Here is a 24,300-nt window from a genome sequence, read left to right on the forward strand (position 1 = left end):
ATATCCTATTTATTTATTTGAGACAAGTCTTCCTGTGCTCCCCAAGCTGGCCTTGAGCTTCTGGGCTTAGTGATCCTCCTACCTCAGCCTCCTAAGTAGCTGAGACTACAGGTGGTTGCCACTGCCCCTTATTCATGTCTTTTGTATAATTCTTCTCACTGTATTGTGGTTTTTTTTTTTTTTTTTTTTGACATATCGTCAACAAAATTGTATACTTCTTGAGAGCAGGAATTTTGCTTCTGTCTGTTCATTTTCAACATTATTCCTGGAACATAGAAAGCACTCAGTCGATGTTGTTCAGTAGTGAATGTAAAAATGTTTCAACTGAATTAAAATTGTTTTTCTTTCCTGGGATGGGGCACAGTGGCTCGCACCTGTAAACCTAGCACTTTGAGAGGACTGTTTGAGTCCAGGAGTTCGAGACCATCCTGGGCAACATAGTGATACCCCATCTCTACAATAAAATAGAAAAATTAGCTAGGCCTGGTGGTGCGCACCTGTAGTCCCAACTACTCGAGAGGCTTAGGCAGAAGGATCACCCAAGCCCGGGAGATCAAGGCTGAAGTGAGCCATGATCGTGCCACTGCACTCCAGCCTAAGCAACAGAGTGAGACCTTGTCTCCAAACAAAGCAAAAAGCTAAAATAAAATTTCTTTTCTTTCTTTCTTTCTAAGGCTTCAAGCTCCCTGTAGAATTCGAAAATAACCTTTGCTAATGAGGATGTCTGATACTGTTACTATAAAAGATGAAACTGAAACAATGAAGGATTTGGAGGCAGAAGTGAAAGATACAACCAGAGTTGAAAATCTTATCAAATCAGAAAACTATGGGAAGATTTTGGCAGAGAAGAATGAACGTTGTATTGACAACAATATTGATTTGCAGGTAAACGGGATTTTTTTTTTTTAACCCCTGGCTACAAATACTAAATATTTGATATATAGTTATGTTTTTTCATACAAAACTCACCTTTCAGAATTTTAAAAGGATAAGTTGACCATTTGGGACATGCTTACCAGCTGTTTTTTGATTAGTTTGCTGTGAGTCTTAACTGTTTGTATCATGTAATATAATTGTTTTTATTTGTATGTGACCAATGCATTTTTATTGACTTTCTACTTTTTCATTCCACTCTTTCTCTAACTACCAGTGCTCTGAGAGTTCAGAATTTAACTTAAAAGCTCATAGAGAAAAGAGAAATAGGAGAACAAAATGCAGAAGATCTATTTGCAAAAACAGACCTCACGAATTTCTCAGTCAATCAGCCTAACTGAGAATAGAATTTGGTGGGGGGAAAATGTCATTTGATGCCTTTGATGCTGTGCATATATGATGACTTAGAGCTAACCACTGAGAAGGCTTTTAACTCCAGGCATGGAGGGAAATTGAGTTGATCAACAGATTCAAGATAAGTAAAAATGGATTCAAGTAGCAGTATTTCTAGTGGTACTTATTTCTTTGACAAAGTGTTTCAGTTACCCATTTTCTCAAAATAAAGGGCCAATAATTTTAAAACAACTTTTTTTGTGTCTGTCTCATGATATGTGGGTCAGGAAATGGAGCAGGACTTGGCCAAGTGAATTTTCTGTTCTACAAGGTATCCAAAGTGGTCCCTTGCTGATATTTAACTGACCAATGGGCTGTGGAGTCCAAACTGCTTCTCTGATATGCCTGTCACCTTGGTAGGAATGGCTGGAATGCTGGGTTTAGGTGAAACTAGAAGCACCTATTTATGGTTTCTTGAACATAGTGGACCCAAGGTAGTCTGACTTCTCATGTGGCAACTTGGGGACCAGAAAGAATATTCCAAGAGAGCCAAGCAAAGCTGCAGGATTTCTTTTGACCTAGTCTCAGAGAAGTTCCAGAACATTACTTCTATTATCTTCTTCTGATGACACAAGTGAGTAAAGCCAACCCAGAGAAAAGAAATTAGACTCCACCTCTCAGTAGGAAGGAATTTGTAGCCACTTTTAATCTACTACAGAAAGTTATTCTAAAATGTTATCTTTAACAGGAATATTTTAGTTTAGCCTTATGATTACAGAATTCTATTTTTAGAGAAAATAGTCTATCAGTCTTTCTATATCCTAAAGACTTTAAAAGCTATAAACCAAAAATTGTAGCTTCACTTTTTTATAAGTAAAGAAGTCTCTTTTAAAGGCCTCGTTTTTTCATTCATTTAAAAACTTTATTTATTCCCTATTATGTACCAGACATCATGTTTGACAATGATAGCAACTCCTACATCTATAAAAAAGAGTTTAAGCTCCACTGATTATCGTCAAGTGGTAATTAGCTAAGAAATTGGGAGGATTAACATTTTTCCCAGTCATTTTTGGTAATAGCACTTTTTTAAACAACAAAAAATTGCCATGCCTATAATCAGTACACTCAGTGATGGCAGTGTGCCAGTATTCTGATTGCATCAGAGAAAATCTACTAAAATTCTATTGCATTTGTGATTGAAATAATAAAAGATTGCATTTTAGCCTCTTTTCCACACACTCTTTGTCCCAGGTCATGCTTATCAACAAGTGATTAACTTGGATTATTGCATATCCTACCATGTATTTTGTGTTGCTCTTGGCAGTAAGCACAAGAACATTCCAAAGATCACTGTCACAACATGGCCCAGTTGTTTGTACTACAGGAAAATGTCATGTATTACTTAAACATTTATTGAAAAACCTATTCTTTTCCAAGGAAATACTGTAATAAACGAAAAAGAATATAGTCTATTAACCTCTTCTTCCATATAGCATGGTGACCGTAAAGATTTGGGAGGAAGAAAAAAAGAGAATTTGAGAATTCATTTTATGTTAACCCATTGAACGCCATATTCATTGTTTATTCAAATGTTTATTAAGAATTTGATGTATGTATAAGAATATTGATTCCACCTTTGGAGTCCAGGATACCTCCATTTAAGGTGACTGGCAAGAGCATACAGTCAAAATACTTTGTACAGAAGAAATTTAAATAATAGAAATTGGGGATTGGAAGTAGATAAAACTGAAAAATAGTTTTGTGTATATTTTCACTTAAAATAATGTAAAATAAAGTCAGCTGTTTTAGGCATATAAGGGAATAGAGTGGTTTATTAAAAATAGTCTAGTACATATGGAGCTACCTTTTGATGTAATACAGGATTATGTGTTCTAACGTACTACTAGACATCTCACCATTCTTTGGTACTGTCTAAAGGTTGTCATTGTAAATAGCAACTATTATTTTTACTCATAAATTTGGTTATATGTACCATATAAGGTAGATTTCCTATTGAGAATGTTAAATAAACCGTTACTCTATTCTAATACAATAATAACATATTCTCTACTTTGCTCTCTCATTCTGAAAATTGGCTGTCATGAATATAGCATGTCTGCTATCTTGCTTCAGCATAGTAATGTTTGTTTATTTGTTTTCATGTTTTTGAGTAGAAATCTCACTCTGTCACCCATGTTTAGAGTGCTGTGGCATGATCATGGCTTGCCACAGCCTCGACCTTCTGGGCTTAGGTGATTTTTCGGCCTCCCAAGAAGCTGGAACTACAGGCATACACTATCATGCCTGGTAATTTTTTAAATTCTTTGTAGAGATGAGGTGTTGCTGTGTTGCCCAAGCTGGTCTCAAACTTCTGGCCTCAAGCAGTCTTCCTGCCTTGGCCTCCCAAAGTGCTGTGATTACACACCACCATGCCCAGCCCACAGTAATATTTAAAGTGATTTAAGGAAATGGACAAGTTTATTTTGTTTTTAAAAATGCATTTCATCCATTGATAAAAAAATACACATATTTAATGTATACAATCTGATGAGTAAAAAGGTCATTTTAAAATGAAGTGATACCATAGCCTCTTTCATACTGTGAGGAAACGTTATGATTTTCTGCTATCTGAAATAAAAGATAATTCCATCAAACTAGAGAGAGACTTGCAGGCATTAGACATCACCTCGGGTGGTTTCAAGCAGAGATTAGCTCAAAGAGCTCTTGACCATTTATTTTATAAATAATTCTACTTTTTTTGCTCTCTTTCTGCTTTTAAAAAATATTAGTTGTGGGTTTTTTTGGTTGGATTGTTCTTGTTTTTGTTTTTTCAGTCAGGTCTTACTCTGTCACCCAGGCTGGTGTACAGTGGCACGATCAGGGCTCACTTCAGCCTTGACCTTCTGGCCTCAGGCAGTCCTTCTTTCTCAGCCTCCCAAGTAGCTGAGTAGGACACAGGTACTTACCATCACACCTGACCTATTTACTTACTTAATTTTTTTTTTGGTAGAGACAAGATCTGGTTATGTTTTCTAGCTCCTGGGCTCTAGCAATCCTCCTCCTCAGCCTTCCAAAGTACTGGGTTTTCAGGTGTTAGTCCCTACCCCTAGCCTAGTTATTTTTTATTCAAAGATTTGTTTTGGACTATACTCTTTTATAGAAACTTTAGGATTACTTTCTTAAGAATTTATTAATACTTTAAGTCAAGAATTTAACTAACCCACATATTTGTCATGGAGTTGTTCTTGATTTGGTCTTGAATAATTATGTGAACAGTTTTTGCTTAATAATTGCCATATGCTATTCCTTTTGGAGGTATATTTTGGACTTTCTATGCTTATGAAATATTTGGAAGGCTGGAGTGGTAGATGTAAGGTTTCTAAATCTAGAAAAAAATGTGTTTTGTTAGACTACTAGCCTCCCTAATCTTTAACATGGGGGGAGAGGGATATTTGTAACTCATTTATTACCTTTTTTAGGGATAGATTTTTTTTTTCAGATTAAATTTAGGGTAAATTATTTGTGTTGATTTTTGCAGTCTTTTATTTGAGGTATAAAATTAAGAATTCTGTGCTCTGCTTATTGAAAGTTCACATTTAACTTTCCCATTCTTTTACATTTGTATCTTTGTACTTAACAAATGTTTTGTCCAGCGGTGTTCATCTGTATACATGTGTACATACACACAGTTCTAAACATATTTTGAAACAATTCAAGCAATGCCTCACCCCCCTCAATATTATTAACAGTAAGATAACCAATCCAGGTCAGACACGGTAGCTCACGCCTGTAATCCCAGCACTTTGGAAGGTAGAGGTGAGAGGATTGCCTGAGCCCAAGGGTTCGAGACCAGTCTGGGCAACTTGGTGAGAACTTATCTCTACGATAAAAAATAAAAAATTAGCCAGGCATGGCAGTGCACATCTGTGGTTTTAGCTACTTGGAAGGCTGAGGTGGAAGGATCACCTGAGCCTAGCAGGTCAAGGTCGCAGTGGTTGTGAGTACGCTACTGCACTTCAGCCTGGTGACAGATTAAGGCTCCGACTCAAAATAAAAAAAAAAAGGTAACCAATCCAAGTTATGTTGGTGGTAACCCTTGTTGTGGAAAAAAAAAGAGAGCTGATTTTTGTTATTAACTAGGCTTTGTGTGCCAGAGTGCATGATTAGCTTCTTATATAGAGAAAGTTAATTTTCCATACGCAAAATCAATTAAAGTACATGTTTAGTATATTCTGTTTCTTTAGTAATTCCATTCATGATCAAGATGATACGCTTACATCTCATATCCCCCAAGTTACTTCCAATACATTTCTTTGAAAGTTGGTGGAAGGAAAGATAAGGGGCAAGAAAGCAATGGCAGTCTAATAAAGCTATCAGAAAGGTCAGTGCACAAGGCCACACTTCTACAATGAAGGCAGTGGTCAGCAAGTTCCTAACTGATGAAACATGCAAAGAAGTTTCTTTTTATAGGATTGACTAAAAGTCTGTTTATATAATATCATTCAAATCATAATCTTAACTGGTTTCCTATTTGTCAAATGAAGATAAAAAGAATGTATAGGCTGGGCACATTGGCTTAAATCTGTAATCCCAGCACTTTGGGAGGCCAAGGTGAGAGGATTGCATGGGCCCACGGGTTCAAGAACAGCCTGGGCAACTTGGCGAGACCTCATCTCTACATCAAATCAAAAACTTAGCCGAGCATGATAGTGCGTGCATGTAGTTCCAGCTACTTAGAAGGCTGAGGTGGAAGGATCACTGGAGGCCAGCAGGTCAATGCTGGGGTGACCGTGAGCATGCCACTGCACTCCAGTCTGGGATAGAGTGAGACTCCAACTCAAAAAAAAAAAAGAATGTATATACCTAGTACATAGTTAGAGCCTAATAAATGGTAGATACTAATAATATTGTTATAATCATCATCATAGTTATTACTAATTTTTATTGGTAATTGCACAATTTATGATTTCTCAAATTTGTCCTATTGTCATACCAGATAGATTTTTTTCTTTAGCAAAGTAAAACTTACTTCTTGACATGAACTCCCCAGAATTTCAGTGCAATAGTTTTTATTTCTTGCTCTTGAATTCTGTGTCTGTATGCTGTATTTTAAAAAATTATTTTAGAATCAAGTGTTATGTTTGAAGATTTGTTACATAGGTATATTGTATGAAGGCAAGATTTGGGCTTCTGATGAGGCTGCCCCCACCCCTTACCCCCTACCCCTTGGTGATCATGTTACCCAATGGGTGGTTTTACACCTCTTGTTTCCCCTTCCTCCTCCTCTCCCTTCCCCCATTGGCAGTGCCCAGTGCCTGTTGTTCCCATCCTTGTGCCCAGTGTCTAGTACCCACTTATAAGTAAGAACATGCGATAATCAGTTTTCTGCTTCTATGAATTTGCTTAATATTTAATGAATTAAACTTTTTTTTTTTTTGAGTCAGAGTCTCACTCTGTCACCCAGACTGAAGATGTGATAGCACTTATTGCATGTATACTTTTTAACTCTACTTTACTATAACATGTATAAAGATGTTTGCCTCATCTGACACATATAGAATTTTTATTTTGCATACTGTTTTTACTTCCTTGGATAATTTTTATGTACATTGCTAGTAGGATGGGCTGACCCTTTATCTTCATTTAATATAAGGAATGACTATAAACCAGTTTGTAACTTTCTCTAGGGACTTTTTCTTTAGGGCTAAGAGTCAAGCCTTTGGATATTTAACTCTGTTTTATGGCTCAAATGGGCCAAGCGGTAAATACAAATTAATAATTGTGTTTGGTTTGTTGGTATATTGATGATTTTTTTTTTTTTTTTTTTTGAGTTGAGGCCTTACTCTGTCTCCCAGACTGGAATACAGTGGCATGATTATGTCTCACTGCAACTTTCAACTCCTGGTCTCAAGCATTCCTCCCTCCTCAGCCTCCCGAGTAGCTGGGACTAAGGGCACATGCCGCCTTACCTGGCTAAATTTTTAATTTTTTGTAGAGTTGCAATTTCACTTTGTTGCCCAGGCTGGTCTTGAACTTCTGGGCTCAAGCAGTCCTCCTGCCTCAGCCTTGCAAAGTACTGGAATTACAGGCATGAGACACCATGTCCAGCCTGATTTTTTTTTTTTAAAGTCGGCTCTTCCAACTCAGAAAACTGTTATTACAGTGTAAATTAGTAGCCTGGCATCTGTTATTTGTACTGCTGCTGACCTTTAGCTGGACACTGAACATTTTAATTTATTATCTTCTTCCACATAATTATAATTAATCTTTACCTAGAAAAGTACTGAGAATTATTAAGTTCTTCAAGGTGTATTAAGAGTCTTAGCTGAAAGGTTGCAACCATTACACTTTGTTTTCTTCATAATAATTATTAATTACAAAAAAAAGTATCCCCTTTTTTGGGATAAGTTGAAATTTATCTAACTTGAATGATATTTGATTTTTTTAATACTAATGCTTATATAGCTTATAAAGGCTATTATTTCTCAGTTTTTCTAAGACTCAACTAACTGGTAGCTCTGACAGTGTATTAAAATCAGTTTCAAGCTGAAATTCTATTAAGGATATTTCATATTCTGTTCCCATTTGTTGACCTATTTCCTGTCCTATACTTCAGTATAAAACAGTGTAAATTACAAATTGGGGACTTTGTCCCTAAGCCTTCTAATTTCTAATTTAAACAGCATCTCTCTGGACTAAGTAAAGGTCCATTAAACAAGCCGCTAAATTTTTGTTGTGACAATGAAGTTCTGCTAAAGATGAAAAGTGTGCTCTAAATAATAAAATGTCAAAATAATTGTATATCATTTTATATATACAATAGAAAATCAATTGTATATCAAATATAAAATTTCTATTTAAAGCCAAATCTAGCTGCCCAGTAGTTAGCAAAAATATGAAATAAGGGCTGTTTGCGTCAATAAACATAATTTGTTTTCTCTGCTTTGTCGTGTATGCATGTGTGTACAGCAGATGTTCTAGTATATATTATATAATTTCAGTTCTTTGCTATTTAAAATGAAATAAGTAATTTTATTGAATAATGCCTCTTTGGCAATTTATCGTTTACTTATATATTCGGTATATTAGTTTTCTATTGCTGCATAAAAATTATCTCAGACTCAAAGACTTAAAACAACACCCCTTTACCAGCGCATAATGGGCTCCATTGGGTTCTTTGCTGAGGTTTTTTTAACAAGGCTGAAATCAAAGGTGTCCGCCAGGCTGGGCCCTTCCCTGAAGACTCTGGGAAGAATTTGCTTCAAGGCTCATTCTTGTTGGCAGACCTTAGTTCATTGCAGCTGTAGTTCTGAGTTCCATGTTTCCCGGCTGCTATCAGCTAAGGCCATTCTTTGCTCCGAGGCTACCGTACGTAATCCTCTTCATTTAGTACCTCCATCCTCAGAGCCAGCAAAGATATGTCAAGTCCTTCTCACACTTTACATCTCTCTGACTTGCCCTTTTGCTCCCAACCAGAGAAAACTCCCAGCTTTTTCAGGGCTCACTTGATTGGGTCACACCCCTGTGAATCTTACGTCCAGATCTTAAGATAAATGGACTTGGGGCACAGTTACATCTACCAAATCCCTTGACAGCAGTATGTGGATTTGTGTTTCATTAAATAACCAGAGGATAGGAATCCTGGGGGGACATCTTTAGAATTCCATCTACCACAAGTAGTATTTAATCCACAACAAAAAGGTTTTTTATAGATGTAATATAAAGTACACTAGACTAAAATTTTCAAGATCTTGGGTTCTGTTTGGCAGTTTAGTAACTCTGATTCTGAACTATGAGTTCCTTAGCAGGAAGTGTGTCATTAATCTTCATAGCCCCAGTGCCTTGCCCAATGTCTAGACTGTGCTAGGCACATATTAGCTAAATGAAGTGAAGCTAAGATAATTTTACCTGTGTGTGTTTTCCTTCACCTTTTCTCATCTTTATCAAAGGCTCCTTGTAAATGAAAACTGAAATAGTTAACATATGTGTACATCTATGAATATTCTAAAACATTACTATCCAGACAGCACATAGCATCCCCCTTTTATGAATTTTTTAAATTAGCATTTTTATATTAAGTAGTTTAAGTATCTTAATCTCATGGTTAGTAAGCAGAGATAGGACATTGATTTTCTGGCATACTCAGTTCCTAATCTTTAGCAATCTATTGCATTTATATGGTGCTTTAGAGTTTTCAACACCCCATTTTTATCTACCCTTTCACTGAATCTTTTCAAGAACCCTGTGAATTAGTACAAATAGTATTAACTTTTATGCAGATAAAAGCACATTGAAATGATTTGACCATGGTCACTCACTTATAAGAAGAAATTCAGAAATTTAAAGTCCAACCTCTCTGCATGTGAGTACAGCATTTATGTTCCAGTTAATCACCACTTTTCTTTTAGCGATTTTTAATAGACACTTTTATACCATTGATAATTAGAATTGCAGAGGGTTAAAGCAGAGGACTGGGAGCAACACAAATTTTTTTTCCCCTCTGCTTTCTCAGAACTCATTTAGTTATAGTTACATGCATTTTGATAGTATTTATCTTTGTTTTTCTCTCACCTTTTTTTTTCTGTAAGCCCTGACTTGATGGTAGCATAACTTCTTTTACTTTAATTTGTAGATGTGAGTTACAGATAATTAGATATCCTCTTATACAAATTAGAGAGTAAGCAGAAACAGCACAGTACCAACGTGCACAAGCCCTCTTTGGCAGAACTGCCGTATGCATGTGTACATACACATGGACTATCTTCTCTATAAGAAATGTGAAGTCATTTTTATTTTTTTCTGTTTTCCTTTTATTATTGTTAATTTGTAGTTTGTGTAATCCAGGCTTAAAATCTCAAGAATACAATGCTTCCTATCTTTGAAGAATTTGGGAGTAAAAAAATGGGGGCAGGACATACTGGTACTCTTGTTTCTTTTGGCTCTACAAAGAAGGCTTTTATGGATGTTTGTATAAAATGTTTACTTTTTTTCTTTTCATTTATATCTAAAGCATACTAGTCTGAATATTAAGGAATTTGCATCTGTTTTATGTTTGGTACCAGACTGGCTTCCAGGTGTTAATAAGTAAAAATGATAGATACCTGGATCCTGTATTATTTGAAGTTGGGTTTGGAGAGGTAGATTGGAAGGAAGTGGGAGAAAAGATTATTTGAAACCTATCTGGCTCTGATTCATGGGTGCTTGAGCTACTTTCCTCAGTGGGTTTCCCAAGCAAGTGACTGAGGCTCTGTCAGTCACACTGAACATCCATATTGGCAATCTGCCCTCTTTCCTTCATTTCTACTTCATTGCTTCACACCAGACCTGGCAAATAGGATTCTATCACTAATAAACTGATGGTGTACTTCATACAGTGTTGAAAAGTCTCAGTAGATATGTGGTTGGACTCTGACTCGCTGTGTATTTGAAACATTCACCTTATTAAGTTTGGAACTTTTCCGAACTCAGTGTGTGTGTGTGTGTGTGTGTGTGTGTGTGTGTGTGTGTGTGTGTGTGTGTGTTTTCCCTCAACCTTAGCTAAAGAGTAATATGCTATAAAATACTGAAGACATTTATTTTGCCACTAAGAAATCACTTTATGAATTCCACTGTGCTCAGTTAACACAGAAATTGTGGCCATTTGCTGACTGGAAGAAAAATGCAAACCCTTGTAAGGATTTTAGAGAATTTTCTGCAAGTATGCTTTTGGGAGGAATCAATACACTTTTACTAAAACCAACTTTGATTTCCTCATTTTCCATACTTTATGGGCAGTTAGTTTTTCTGTGGTTTAGGTGTATGAATTAAGAAGCAAATTTTCTGTTTCAGTATGAAATTTAATACAAATCTTTCTTATATATTTAGCGGCCATTGCAGTCATTTGGACAGACAGGAAAAAGGTCTAAGGTATAGTAAATATTTTGGTGTGCTGGCATGCCAAGGGCCTTCCTTCATGCTTGATGAATCCTTGTTTTCATATAGCACTACATTCAGTTTAGTTTTTTTCATATTTTGTTTGGGGCAGAAAGCTTATTGTGTTTTATTTGGGGTTTTTGTTTTGCCTAGTTGCTTTTGTGCATTGCTTTTTTTTAATCCTTGATGGTTCTTTATCTATAGAGAAAATCGCTTTCTCACCATTCTTTGGGTTTTGAAGTTGGAACTATTCCCATTCTTGCTATTGCTGTAATTTTCAAAACTGCAATTGTTTGTGTTTCCTCTTAACAAAGGGCTTTAGTGGTATTTAATGATATATTTAGCTTGCACATTCTATCTACTTTATACATGGCAGAAACTATTGATAAAAAACTTAAGAAACTCTCTCTAAGGGGCTTTTGGATATGCCCTAGGTTTGTGAAATGTAGTGTTAATTTTAAATACTTCTCTTTAGTCAAGCTCAAAGTTAAAGCTAGTTCGGAGCCTTGCAGTGTGTGAAGAATCTCCACCACCCCCTGCAGCAGAGATATCACAGGAGAACCAGGTAAAAAATAAAACAAAACCCCCAAAATTGTTATTTGAAGACACGGTGGAACTGGAGAATATTTTTGTTTTACAGCAAAATAAAAGATGTGTGTGTGTGTGTGTGTGTGTGTGTGTGTGTGTGTGTGTGTGTGACGTTTGTTTTATTTTTACTGAATAAATTTGTTTTGCTAATACTTGCCATCCAGGATAAAGATGAAAAGTTGGAAAAACTGTTTGCTTCAGTCTAATGCTTAGAGCAATGATTTATTTTCTGGAAAAACTTAGGGATCATATCATTAACTGGGAATGTGACTTTAAGAGAGTTATATGAAAGTAGTACTTCTAGTAAATATATTTGTGATGAAATTTAGTTTTTAGGAATTTGTCCAATACTTACTGCTTGTATATAAAAAGACTACCCCAGACTTCTGCTTAATGGTTTATTTTACTTAACCTGAATGCCAGTGTTCATATTTGCTGCGCTTTTCAATAATTGTCTAATACCTAATATTTCTCATCTGACTATTCTTGTAAAATAGGTATCAGTGAAGTTCAAGCAAACAATTTAGTTTTCCTCTTATATTCTCTTTAATGCTATGACTTTACTTTTCTGTTAATCTCAGCTGTGGATTGATCTTTGTCTCATGTTACATTTGGACATTTATGCATACATTTTTAAAATTATTTACCAGTGTTTATCAGTGTGTGGTAACTTTGGCTTTTAATGGCTTTTTCTACTTGATAAGAGTTTTAGTAACTTAAAATGCCACCATATTCAAATAGTCAGTTTCCAAGAAATTAAAGCAATTTTGTTGTTATTTGAGGAGCCATGACTGATTCATGACTTTTTCTTTAATGAATACCAATTTTATATTTGGTGATTCAAGCAAAAACTGCCATAATTTCCCTTGATGTACATGATGTCCTCAAAAGCCTATTCTAGAACTGAAGATAGTTGACACATATTTAGACTGCCCTGTTTTTTAAAAGTACTGTACTTCGTTTCCAAAATGCAAGGAAAAGATTTTGAAAGAGATTTGTTTTCAATGAAATGTACTTAAAAATCTGTTTCATTGGACATTTGTTTGAATAGCAAAAGCCATATTTTTTTTAAATGTAGCTACATGGGAAATAGCTGTATGAGTTTTCTTAATAAAATGGATATGTTTTACCAATACAATACACCTTCTAGCAAAAAGCAAAAATACAGTCAAAGTATTTTAGTATATACTATTGCTTGGAGAACGTTTTCAAATATTAACCATTGGCTTTTGCTTGGTTGTTGATAAGCCTGAAGAGTTATGATACAGTCAGAAAAAAATTCAGCTAAAATTGTTTTTTTGAAGCAATTTTTAAAAGTTCTTTTGTGCAGGTGAGGATAAACAATATACCTACCTGTTCAGTGTGGAGCAGTAGGCACTGTAGTGTTTTAAAAATTAATTTATTTATTCTGTTGACCAAAATGCTGCACCATTTTAGCCCCATGGCATAACAGTCAGAAGAGATTGACTTTTACCTTATTTGAAAAATGTACATTTTACATATGAAAAATTTGGGGGGAGAATAATTTTGGCTAGTGAAAATTTATATGAGAAAAAAATGACATTGGGAATATATGTTGTATATTAATATATGCATTGTTGATCATAAATAATATTTCATGTTTACAGTTAAAAAAGATGAGTTAAGATCTATGTCAAAATTGAGTTATTTCACTTAATACATTTGTTCTCAGTTTCTTTTGGTTACAGTAATTTTTCTTTTCTTTTTGGATAACAACCTATGAATAAAGTCCTAAGTAAAAGGCGGTAATACATAAATTTAGCTAGTGAAAATTTATGTGAGAAAAAATGGCATCAGGAATATATGTTGTATATTAATATATGTATTGTTGATCATAGATAATTTTTTGTGTTTACAGTGCAAAAAGATGAGTTAGGAGCTATGTCATAATTGAGTTATTTCACTTAATACATTTGTTCTCAATTTCTCTTGGATAGAATAATTTTTTTTTATAATAGCCTATGAATAAAGCCCCCTTAAATAAAAGATAGAAAGGCTTTTTTCAAGACTTGAGTTAACTAAATTGCACCTGAATGGAAATTAGAAAATAAATTATTTCTCATGAAATTTCCTAGTATCTAATCCTTGATGGTAGAGACACTTTTCAACCATTTGCTTGATTCAGATGTGATTTTTAAGGAGTTAATCTAGACTAAAACTCATCATTCAAAAAGTTGAGAGGCAATTAAAAGAGAGATGTCACTTGTTTCTGATAAGTGCTTATGAGAGGGAAGAGGCCTCCATAACAGATGTCAATGACAAAATGAAGAGTAAAGGAATTTCAGCTTCCAATGGAGAGATCGCTATTATTTCAGTTATTTATAGTCAGAAGAGTTTATGTATAAGGACTTGGTGTCTAGAACATGTCTTGTTTTTCAATACAGAAAACAGGGTCAACTGAAGACAAGGCCTCAGTACATTAAGCCTACTAGATTTTTAAAATATGGTTAGTTTTGATAAAGTAGTTTATTATCTGTATTTAAAATGTATGACTTTGGGAGGAGAGATTAGAAATGAAATCTGCTAGTCACTGGAAGTGCCTGTTAGTGAAGATCTAAGAGGAAGTAGTGTGAAATCTTTTTTCCAAACCTGGATTCCATTGGGTTCCACTTGAGTAACCAGAATAGAAGATACATGTCAGAAAAACTTTTAAATATTCTACTTCTGAAAAATAGTTCTGAGATTCATTTCTAGAAATCTGTTTTACACTTAGAAAAAGAATATGGGAAGTGGGTTGGAAAATGAATCACAATAAGAAAAATGACTTAGTGGTTGCCAGTGTGGTAAGCAAGACAGAGAAGGCACGTGTTTGTCATCCTAGGAAAGTTGCCACTGTGTAGCATTTGCTTTATATTCTAAGCACAACTGAGATGTGTTGGGAAGAAGAATTAAAAAGAGATGAAAGTAGCAGGTAGTAATCGTACTAGAGTAAAAAAATTATTTGGGACCGGGCGCGGTAGCTCAAGCCTGTAATCCCAGCACTTTGGGAGGCCGAGGTGAGGGGATTGCCTGAGCCCACAGGTTCAAGAACAGCCTGGGCACTTGGCAAGACCTCATCTCTACAATTAACAAAAAAAATTAGCCAGGCATGGTGGCGTGCGCCTGTAGTTCCAGCTACTCAGAAGACTGAGGCAGAAGAATTGCCTGAACCCAGCAGATCAACACTGCGACAGCTGTCCAGCCTGAGCAACGGAGTGAGACTCCAACTCAGTGTCAGAAATGAGCCAGGTGTGGTGACTCATGCCTGTAATCTCAGCACTTTGGGAGGCTGAGGCAAGAGAATTGCTTGAGCTTAGGAGTTCAAAGCCAGCCTAGGCAACATAGTGAGACCACGTCTCTACCAAAAAAAAAAAAGTATTTGATCAATATTTTGTTAAAGATTACTTTGAAAAAAAAGGTACGGAAAAAAGTTTAATTGTAATTCTACTGGCAGCAAATTTGAGAAATTTATATCCCCTTTGATACCGACTTATTACCCTTACCACCACCAGTACCACCCAGAAAAATTATGTAATTGTCTGACAGATGGTTCTCATTGCTAGAAAACAACAGTATAATTTAGCCTAAAAATAGGCTATACCTTTATAGTTAGTAAAACTGGCCTGGAATTTATTAAAGTTTTCTTTATAACTTTGCCTGAGTAAACAAAGCTACATGATTTTTACCTTTTCAGTCTATATGAATGAATTTCCAGTAATCTCTTTGGGCTCTCAAATTGCATGTATTGACATTGTTTTTAAAATAAAATGTGGAATTAATTCTCCATTCAGCCTTATAGAATATGATTTCTTTACACTTAAACATTACATATCTTTAAAAAATAAAATCTTATTTGAAATCTTTCTAAAACAACTTTGTGCTAATTGAACAAGGAGCAACAATATATAAACCTCAAAAAGGAAATAAAGTAATGTGCCATTGATTTTGGAAATTTTTGTATTTACATTTTTATATGGCAGGATAATGAAGGAATATGTGATTATGATGGATACTCAAAAACCTAATTTTTGTTAATCATTGACTTGACATTCTTCTGTTCCTATTGTCATGTAATTATCATGATTTGCTTGTATCTTCATTATAAAAATAGGTTAAGAGGACCTCAGTTTTGACCCTCCAGGGGTTTTACAAGTAGGTGCACTTAAACTATAATAGAAAACATTTATTTTCTCTAGAATAATCTCCAGAATAAGTTGCAATTGATTTATTCAACTCAAAACATTTATCTTAACATTTTACATCAAGACTTTGTTAACAAAGTGGTTAAATATTTTTAAGGTTTTTTTTGTTTTGTTTTTAGTTTGGAGAATCTAATTAGGTAAAATAAAAAATCTTTCTCCTTTTTTTCTCCACACAGTTTTTTGTTACTGAAAAAGTATAAATGTGTGTTATATTAAGTGAATTGCTTTATCTTTTCATTGAATAACTGATTTTGCCTTCCAACAGGAGAAAATTCAGATCCAGTTAACACAATCATTTGAAAAAGAGGAGAAGCCCTCAAAAGATGAAGCAGAAAAAGAAAAGGCCAGTGATAAGTTGCCCAGAAAAATGTTATCAAGAGGTTTGCAATTTATTTTTGCTTTTTAAACAAGATTTTAGTTTCACTGTCAATAATCCCATTCTTTACCCCTTGAATAATTATATATAGTATTTATGTATTTAAAATGACACAGAATAGACTGGAGGGATGAAAAATTGTAACACATATCAGAGTCACTGTGGAAGATAAACATTTTATCTTTTACTGGTCCATCTCTCATAGTGAAACACTCTACTCATTATAAATTATATATTGAGTCCACTAAAAATATATTATTACTCTTTAATTCCTTATGATACATAAATACTGATGCCATAATATTCAATAAGAATGCTCATGAAAACTGAGAATGTTTATTTTGCATAATAAGTTTGGAGCGTCTTCACCACCAGATCTAGCACTGCAGGTCAATAGGAATGCTTGTTTAATTTATAAACCCAATTATGTTGACTAGTGTTACAAACAGCATGAGGATATTACATTTAAGGGGAAGAAATAGACATGAATATTTGGAAAGTATTTTGAAAGCAATCCTTTAGTAATAGACCAGATACAAATCTAAGTACATTATTCTGTCTACCTCCAAATTATTGCCTCTACTTATATTCTGACTGAAACGAAGCTGTCAAAGCACTACAAATGTAGTTTCTTATGTAAATCATTTTAATTTTTCACCTAAGGAGGCATTTTTGGACATGAGGGTGTGGTGAGTATATAAAAGGATCTTGAAAGAATTTAGAGTAAATTAAACTGGCACATTTGAGAGATTAATCTTTTTTTAAAGAATGTGCAGGGACATGCAGGTATATCAACTCATGTCATGCACATTATATGGGAATTGAAAATTGTGTTCATCTAAGTTCATTATAAATTACCTTTTCTGCGTTGCCAAATTTTTCAGTGTGGGGCATCTCATTTTATTTAAGATATACATCGTGTGTAAAAGGGAAAGGGATTTGTTTTCAAACAACTTTATGCTGGGTTTTTGTGTTGTTGTTTTTTAGATTCCAGTCAAGAATACACTGATTCAACTGGCATAGATCTACATGAATTTTTAGTAAATACATTAAAAAACAATCCCAGGTAAAAATTAAATTTATAAGGTTTACATTGCTTCTAGAATACCATAATTTTGTTATATATGTTTTCATTATTGAGTTAGACTATTAGAATAAGATTGCAGATATTTGAAGTACACCAGAAACAGTTTCTTAGCACCAAGATGTTGTTGGTCTATGCACAGATTTATATCTCTTTTTGCATTATGCATGTCACCATATTGTATGAATTTGGGGAAATATAGAATCACTAAGATATTTAGACTCTTAATTGATTTAGAGAGATACCATTAATCATGAAAAAAAGAAAAATATATATCTCACTATAATGCACTCAAATAAGAACTTAGTGTATTCGTTTATAATGAGGTTTTGAACTTTTTAAATGCAAAGCTTTTTTCCTTCCTGATGAGTTTATAAACCCTCAACCCAAAGATTTTTAAAGTGCTTATTTGAGTCAGTACTTTAATGAATTGATGAAATCTTTCATTTTTCTAGGGTAGTTTTTAACTTTTTGGCAGATCATAATCACTTTGAGGCATTTTCCCTACAAAAAAAACTATCCAGAAAATATCTTACCAACACTTTCATGGAGTGAATGATGCCAAAGTGAAGTACACCTCCTCTAGATTTTAGCTTTCCAGAATGGTAGTGAGTTATTTGATATACCCTGCAATAGAAATAATATCACTAGGTATGGGCACATGGAGGATATAGCATGAGCAACTCTCTTTAGTCTCACAGAGACTTATCTCATGTCCAGCTCTACTTCAAGATACCTCTATTTACATTCAATACCATCTTGATTTTCTGTTTTGTGTTTAATATCAACCCCAAAGAGAGAACCACCAAAATAAAAAGTGTTGTCCTTGTAATAGGAGCTGAAGGAATACAGCTATGGAGTGAAAGAGAAGATAGGCAACTCGGCTTGGCATTCCCCCCCCCATTCAAGGTTATTCCTCAGTAGTCCCAACAAAAAGATGAATTCACTAGTCTATTGAACAGGGATTTACTGAGCATCTAATCATGTCCCAAGGATTATAGATATAAAGATGAATAAGATATAATCTCTGGCCCTGCAGTATTCACTATCTCTGTGCTAGTAAATGACACATGATAAATAATTAAAATAAAACAAGTGTTATAAAAACAATAAATCCAAGATGCTATAGAAGTCAAAGAAGGAGTCCCAACCATTGTTTGAAAGGATTTGGGAAGGCATCACTGAAAAGGTAGTGCCTGAGTAGAATGTTGAATTCAGAGTATTTAAATGTAGGGAACTATCCATATAGAGACGCATGAGAAGAGCAGACCAGATAGAGACAAGAGCAGTGCCAGCACACAGTATTGTGATAGGATATTATATATCCAAGGGAACATGAGATTATAAACTCTGGTTCTCACAGGGAGAGGTATGGCAAGTGATTCTAGAAAGTGATTGGAAAGATGTTGGTGAGGTATGAAGTGCAGATTATATCCAGTTGTCCTCAACCTAGCATAGTACTAACACCCAGAGGCAGTGAAGAAAGGTACAGGGACCTTTTGATTGTCCCAATGAGTGTGGTGCTACTGGGAAGCCAGGGATGCTAAAAAAAATAAGACCTGAAAGACATCAGTGAACAATGAAAAATTGTCTTACTGAAATACCAGTAGTACATTAGTTGAGGAATACTGAGTATGGCATGCTAAGTTGAGGGTTAATTACAGGATTTTAAATAAGGTAAAAAGACTGCTTTGACATTTTAGAAAGATTATTTTGGCAGAGAAGAGCAAAGAGAGTGGTTAGGAGACCATAGAGAAAAATAGAGAGGAAAGGATATATTTGAAAAACATTTAAGAAGTACCGTGGCACAACTTGATCATCATTTATCTTTGGAAAAGTAGTGGGAATGGAAGAGTAGAACAGAATGACCACTTGGTTTCTAGCTGAACTGACAGCTAGTCCCAGTAACTGAAAAAGTGAATAAGGCTCTGTATTCATGAATGGAATGGAGCATGCTCTAAGTTTCAGTTTGAGATGCCAACAGAAAGCCAAGAGATAGGTCTGTGGGCTGTTAAAAAGTCCTAGTTTCCAAGTAAATAAGTCAGACTAGGGTCATAGATACAGGAGACCTCAATAAAGATGAAGTTTGCTATGGATGGGATTGCTCAAAGAGTTGAAGTAAATGACAAGGATAAGTTTTATGGAAAGACAAATTTGTAAGATAGATGAGAAGGGAAAGATTTGAGTGCTACAGATACCAAAAGAATCATGATAACTCATCCTAGAACTCTACCAAAGGGGAACAGTTTCATGGAAAATAAAATAACAGAGGGAGATGAAGATAGAAGTACTGTGATATTGTCAAATACGTATTTGGTCTTCATCCACATTTCCTGATATACAGCTTCTAAAATTCTTGAACTCTCTAAAGTATTATATTTTTGTGTGCTAATGTTGACTGATAACTTCAGAATGCGCCTGGTCACCGAAAAACAAAGGTATGATTTGAGGACTGGGCTTTCAGCCCCACCCTCCAACCTCAAGGGGTGGGGAGAGGGACTGAAGGTCAAGTTGATCACCAATGGCCCAATGGCTTAATCAAAGTGTGCCTACATAATGATGCCTCTATTAAAAACCCAAGAGGACAGAGTTCCATGATCTTCCACAGAGCTGAACACAGGAAGGTTCCTGAAGGATAATGTGCCCTAGGGATGGCATGGAAGCTCCGTGCCCATTTTCCCATACCTCGCCCTACGTATATCTTCATCTTGTTATATATATCCTTGGTAATAGCCTTTATAATAAACCAGCAAACATGTTTCCCCGAGTTCTGTGAGCCAATCCAGCAAATTAATCCATCCCAAAGCAGGAGTTGTGGGAACCTTAACTCAAGCCAGTCTGTCAGAAGTTCCAGAGACCCAAACTTGCAACTGGTATCTGAAGGTGGGGATGGGGAAAGCAGTCTAGAGGACTGAGTGTCAGAGTTGAATTGGAGGAATCCCAGTTAGTGTCTGCTACAGAACTGATTGCTTGCTTATCCATGGGGGGAAAATCCCTATGTATTTGGGGGCCACAGAAGTCCCCTGTATTATTGTCATTGTAGTGTTGGTATGAGAGCAAAGGAAAAACACAGGGAGTTTTTCCAAAACAAGTACTAAAAATAATCCATTAGACTCAGAAATTAGGAAGTTGCTGACCAATTTAACAATTTGGGATAGGATGTTGGAAACCAAAGCCCAGTGGGTTGAGGAACAAGTGGGAAGGTAGCAAATATGTAACTAGTATAAATAAAACAAGACAGAATCCTAGACAGACAGAATTTTGCTTCTCTCTGAATCCGTAGAAGAGATATCATCGAAGGCCAAAGATTATAAATCCATTTTTGTGTACTCCAAATTATTTTTCAATTGTGTAATTTTTTTTTCCTTTATATGGAAGCATTTTTATTTATCTGCATGGGCATTTTTAAATGTACAGTTTAACAGTTTTGAGTATATTCACAGATATGTGCAGTCACCACAGTCAGTTTTAGAACTTTTTCATCATCCCAAAAAGAAACCTTGTATCTTATAGCTATTCCTATGCTAATAATAGTAACAGTAATAGCAATAGATTATCCCCAACCCTAATCTACTTTCTGTTTCTATAGATTTCTCTGTTCTGGACATCACATGAATGAAATTATGTAATATATGATCTTTCATGATTGGCTTTTATTCACCTAGCATGTTTTTAAGATCCATTCATATTATAGCATGTGTCAGTACTTTATTCCTTCTGTGTATGAATTTTAATTTGATTAAATATACAGGTAAATAATTCACATAATAGCTAATATATGTTATTATTAATGTCAATATAGGCTTAGGAAGCTGAAGCTAATGTTAAATTTTGTGAAAAAATAAGGCTTGCTTAACAAATAGCTCAGTATTCTTTGTCAGTGAAGCACACAGCTCACTGCCAGTCATACATGGCACACAAAGAGTAAGAAGTGTGGCAAATTTTCACTAAAGCTTTCAGAATTGACTATTGCCTGGAAAATTCTACTAGATGTTAGGCAGATTTATTTTTAGTGATACTAAAATTTAGTCTACCTTTCCTTTCTGGATCATTTTTATTTCAAAATCTTTCTTCAGATCATTAAATCTTTTTTATATCCTTTGTAGCTCAATAAATAAACTAAATTTCAGATGTTAAATAATAAGTTATCTGAAAATTCTGTTTGCAATAAATATTTTCAGAGACTACACTATTAACTGCAGTCATTACTGAATTCAAACCTAGGGACCTGAAGATGTCCTTGATAGAGATTACACTCACTGACATAATTTTACACCTGTTTTTCTGGGGGTTTTTTTTAGCCATCTTGTATAAATTTTATCTGTAGAAAGAAATATGATTAATAAAGATAACTATATTATATAACTAATAAAGGGAAGCAACCCTACGGATTAATCCTGAGATTGGATATTTTTATTTTTAATATTCTTTTTAGATTCAAGGAATGCATGTGTGGATTTGTTACGTAGGCATATTGTATGATGGTGAGGTTTGGGCTTCTTTTGAGCCTGTCACCCACGTGGCAGGCTTGATATCTAATGGATAGTTTTCCAGCCCTCATCCCCCTCCCTCCTCCCTTCCTTGGGAGTCCCCAGTGTCTCTTGTTCCTGTGAGAGTGGATACTTTGAAAGTAAATTTGTTTTGCTCTAAGGACCATCATGTTATTGTTCTGTGTTTGAAATAACTTCTTAAACTCACTTTTATTGAAGGTAATGTTTAAGTTATTTTATTGCTTATCTGTTGCAGAGATTTGACCAAGGGCATATGAAACATTGAATAGAGGGGTTATCAGATTAAAAACATTACTGATTTCTGCTTTTTTAATTTGCAACTGGTATACCAACTGTACATTGTCTAAAATTACTTCTGATATGACTAAAACACTATTAACTTGAGTATTTTTGTCCGTTCATTTTAGCTTTAAGTAGTAGTTTATTAATAGTTCTTGATTTTACTATTTCTTTAGTAACAGACAGCATATATTGGTTCATTTAAAGGTTATACAATCGCAAATTCAGTAAGTATACCTACTTTTAGATGGTTTTGGCTCACATGCTAAACATCCGTGTACCTTGAGGAAAGTAATTTGTGAACCTGTTTGTTCAAGTCCTATATGTAGTGCCCCTATAGATAATTATTAACTTTTAACTTATGATTATTACTAAAATATCTAGCCTCAATTACAGATTTGAAAATTTGGAAACCTATACTAAACCACAGTGAATAAAAGACAGTAGGTATAAATCTTAAGACTTTAGGAAAGTTATTACTCTTATTTTTCTAACATACTCAGCTAAAAGCAGGGGATCTTAGTTTAAATATTAAGTGGCCCAGATAATAATAGAAAGTCCTCTACAGTCCATAAGTCTACATGTTATGGGGCGGGAAAGGCCTGAATTTTTATCAATGGCTAGTAATATTGTTCGATTTTATTTTCTTTTATGGAAACAATGGGAATTTATTTTCAGTGACAGTACATTCACTGAAGCACATTTGAAATATCTTATGCTTGCTGTTTAGCTCAAACACAGAAAACCAACTTAAGTGCTCTGTTTTGTGAACTCCAGCAAGTTGCCTCAACTCTCTTCTTTCTTTATCTTTTTACAATAAGACTATATAAGATACATCCTAATAGTTACTGAAAATTATATTATCTCAAGATAAATTGACCCCAAAAGCTTAGATGAAAGAGGGTCTGTCTGTCTTAAACACTCTTTTATATTCTTTCTTAGAATTGGTTCTTTTGTGCTTTTCTTTAATAGTATTTATCACAATTATCATTATATAGTTATTTAGACCATTCATATATAGAAGGGCTCAACAAATATATATTGCATAGAATTAATAAAATTATTTCATTCAGAAGGTCTTTTAATATTCTTTTTTCTTAAATTTTTGGAGGAAGATGAAGAATTTTTTACTAATAAGGATTTATTTACTCTGTGCTGTAGTCCCATCTACATTCTAGCATTGGAATCCCATAGGAGTAATTCCCGTTATTACCAGCCATTGCATGTTCTTTAGAGTACTGTTTGTATGGAGTTCAGCATGATAATAAAGTCATGAGCCTAACTAGCATGTCTGCTTTCCTGCTACCTCTTTGCTTTATTGAATGAGGAAGTAAAAACTGTTGTGCTTTTATTATCCATTTATTTACAGAATAAACTCTAGTAGACTAATACTTAGCAAATCAAAAATAGTATTTATCACAATTATCATTATATTTAGACTATTCATATATAGAAGGGCTCAACAAATATATATTGCATTTAAGAATGGCCACATGTTAATAATTGTTAAAGTCAGGTGGGATGGATGTGTCAAAGTTCATTATACTATCCTCTCATTAGTGTATGTGTGAAAATCTCCATAATAAAATGTTAAACTGGAAAAAAAAATCTTGTATTCTTTTAAAACATCACTTTTTCAAAAAGCAGATATATATTCTAGCATCAAACTGGTGAGACTCCTGAATGTTTAGTTCTTAGGAGGGAACATTAGCTGTATAAATTCATAACTGATTGACGTTTGTGATTGCCTCATTGTTAAGTTTTACATGTAAGTGTCTTCATACTTTGTTTCAGGGACAGAATGATGCTGCTAAAATTGGAACAAGAAATTTTAGATTTCATTGGTAATAATGAGTAAGTCCTGACATTTAACAAGAAAACAAATTGTCATTACAATTCTCCTTGACTTACTAAATGAATTTTTCTTCTACTTTTAGGTCGCCACGTAAAAAATTCCCCCCCATGACATCTTACCATAGGATGCTATTACACAGAGTAGCCGCTTACTTTGGATTAGACCACAATGTTGACCAGAGTGGGAAGTCGGTCATAGTAAACAAAACTAGCAATACTAGAATGTAA

At 34.6% G+C, this 24,300-nt stretch overlaps 1 protein-coding gene across 1 annotated transcript in view; it reads left to right on the forward strand.

The window, feature by feature from the left end:
• R3HDM1 (R3H domain containing 1) overlaps positions 1-24,300 on the forward strand; it is a gene marked incomplete at its 3' end in the record, with an annotated part of 61,187 nt that overhangs the window by 17,394 nt on the left and 19,493 nt on the right. The window contains exons 3-9 of the mRNA XM_008048761.2: positions 675-885; positions 11,131-11,172; positions 11,654-11,743; positions 16,234-16,348; positions 17,332-17,410; positions 24,013-24,072; positions 24,156-24,296. Of these exons, the coding sequence (XP_008046952.1) occupies positions 715-885; positions 11,131-11,172; positions 11,654-11,743; positions 16,234-16,348; positions 17,332-17,410; positions 24,013-24,072; positions 24,156-24,296 (698 nt within the window). The remainder of the gene's footprint in view (positions 1-674; positions 886-11,130; positions 11,173-11,653; positions 11,744-16,233; positions 16,349-17,331; positions 17,411-24,012; positions 24,073-24,155; positions 24,297-24,300) is intronic.

The sequence above is a fragment of the Carlito syrichta genome, unplaced genomic scaffold, assembly GCF_000164805.1.
Source record: "Carlito syrichta isolate Samal-C Ts95f unplaced genomic scaffold, Tarsius_syrichta-2.0.1 Scaffold126601, whole genome shotgun sequence".
In the NCBI taxonomy this organism is placed as follows: domain Eukaryota; kingdom Metazoa; phylum Chordata; class Mammalia; order Primates; family Tarsiidae; genus Carlito; species Carlito syrichta.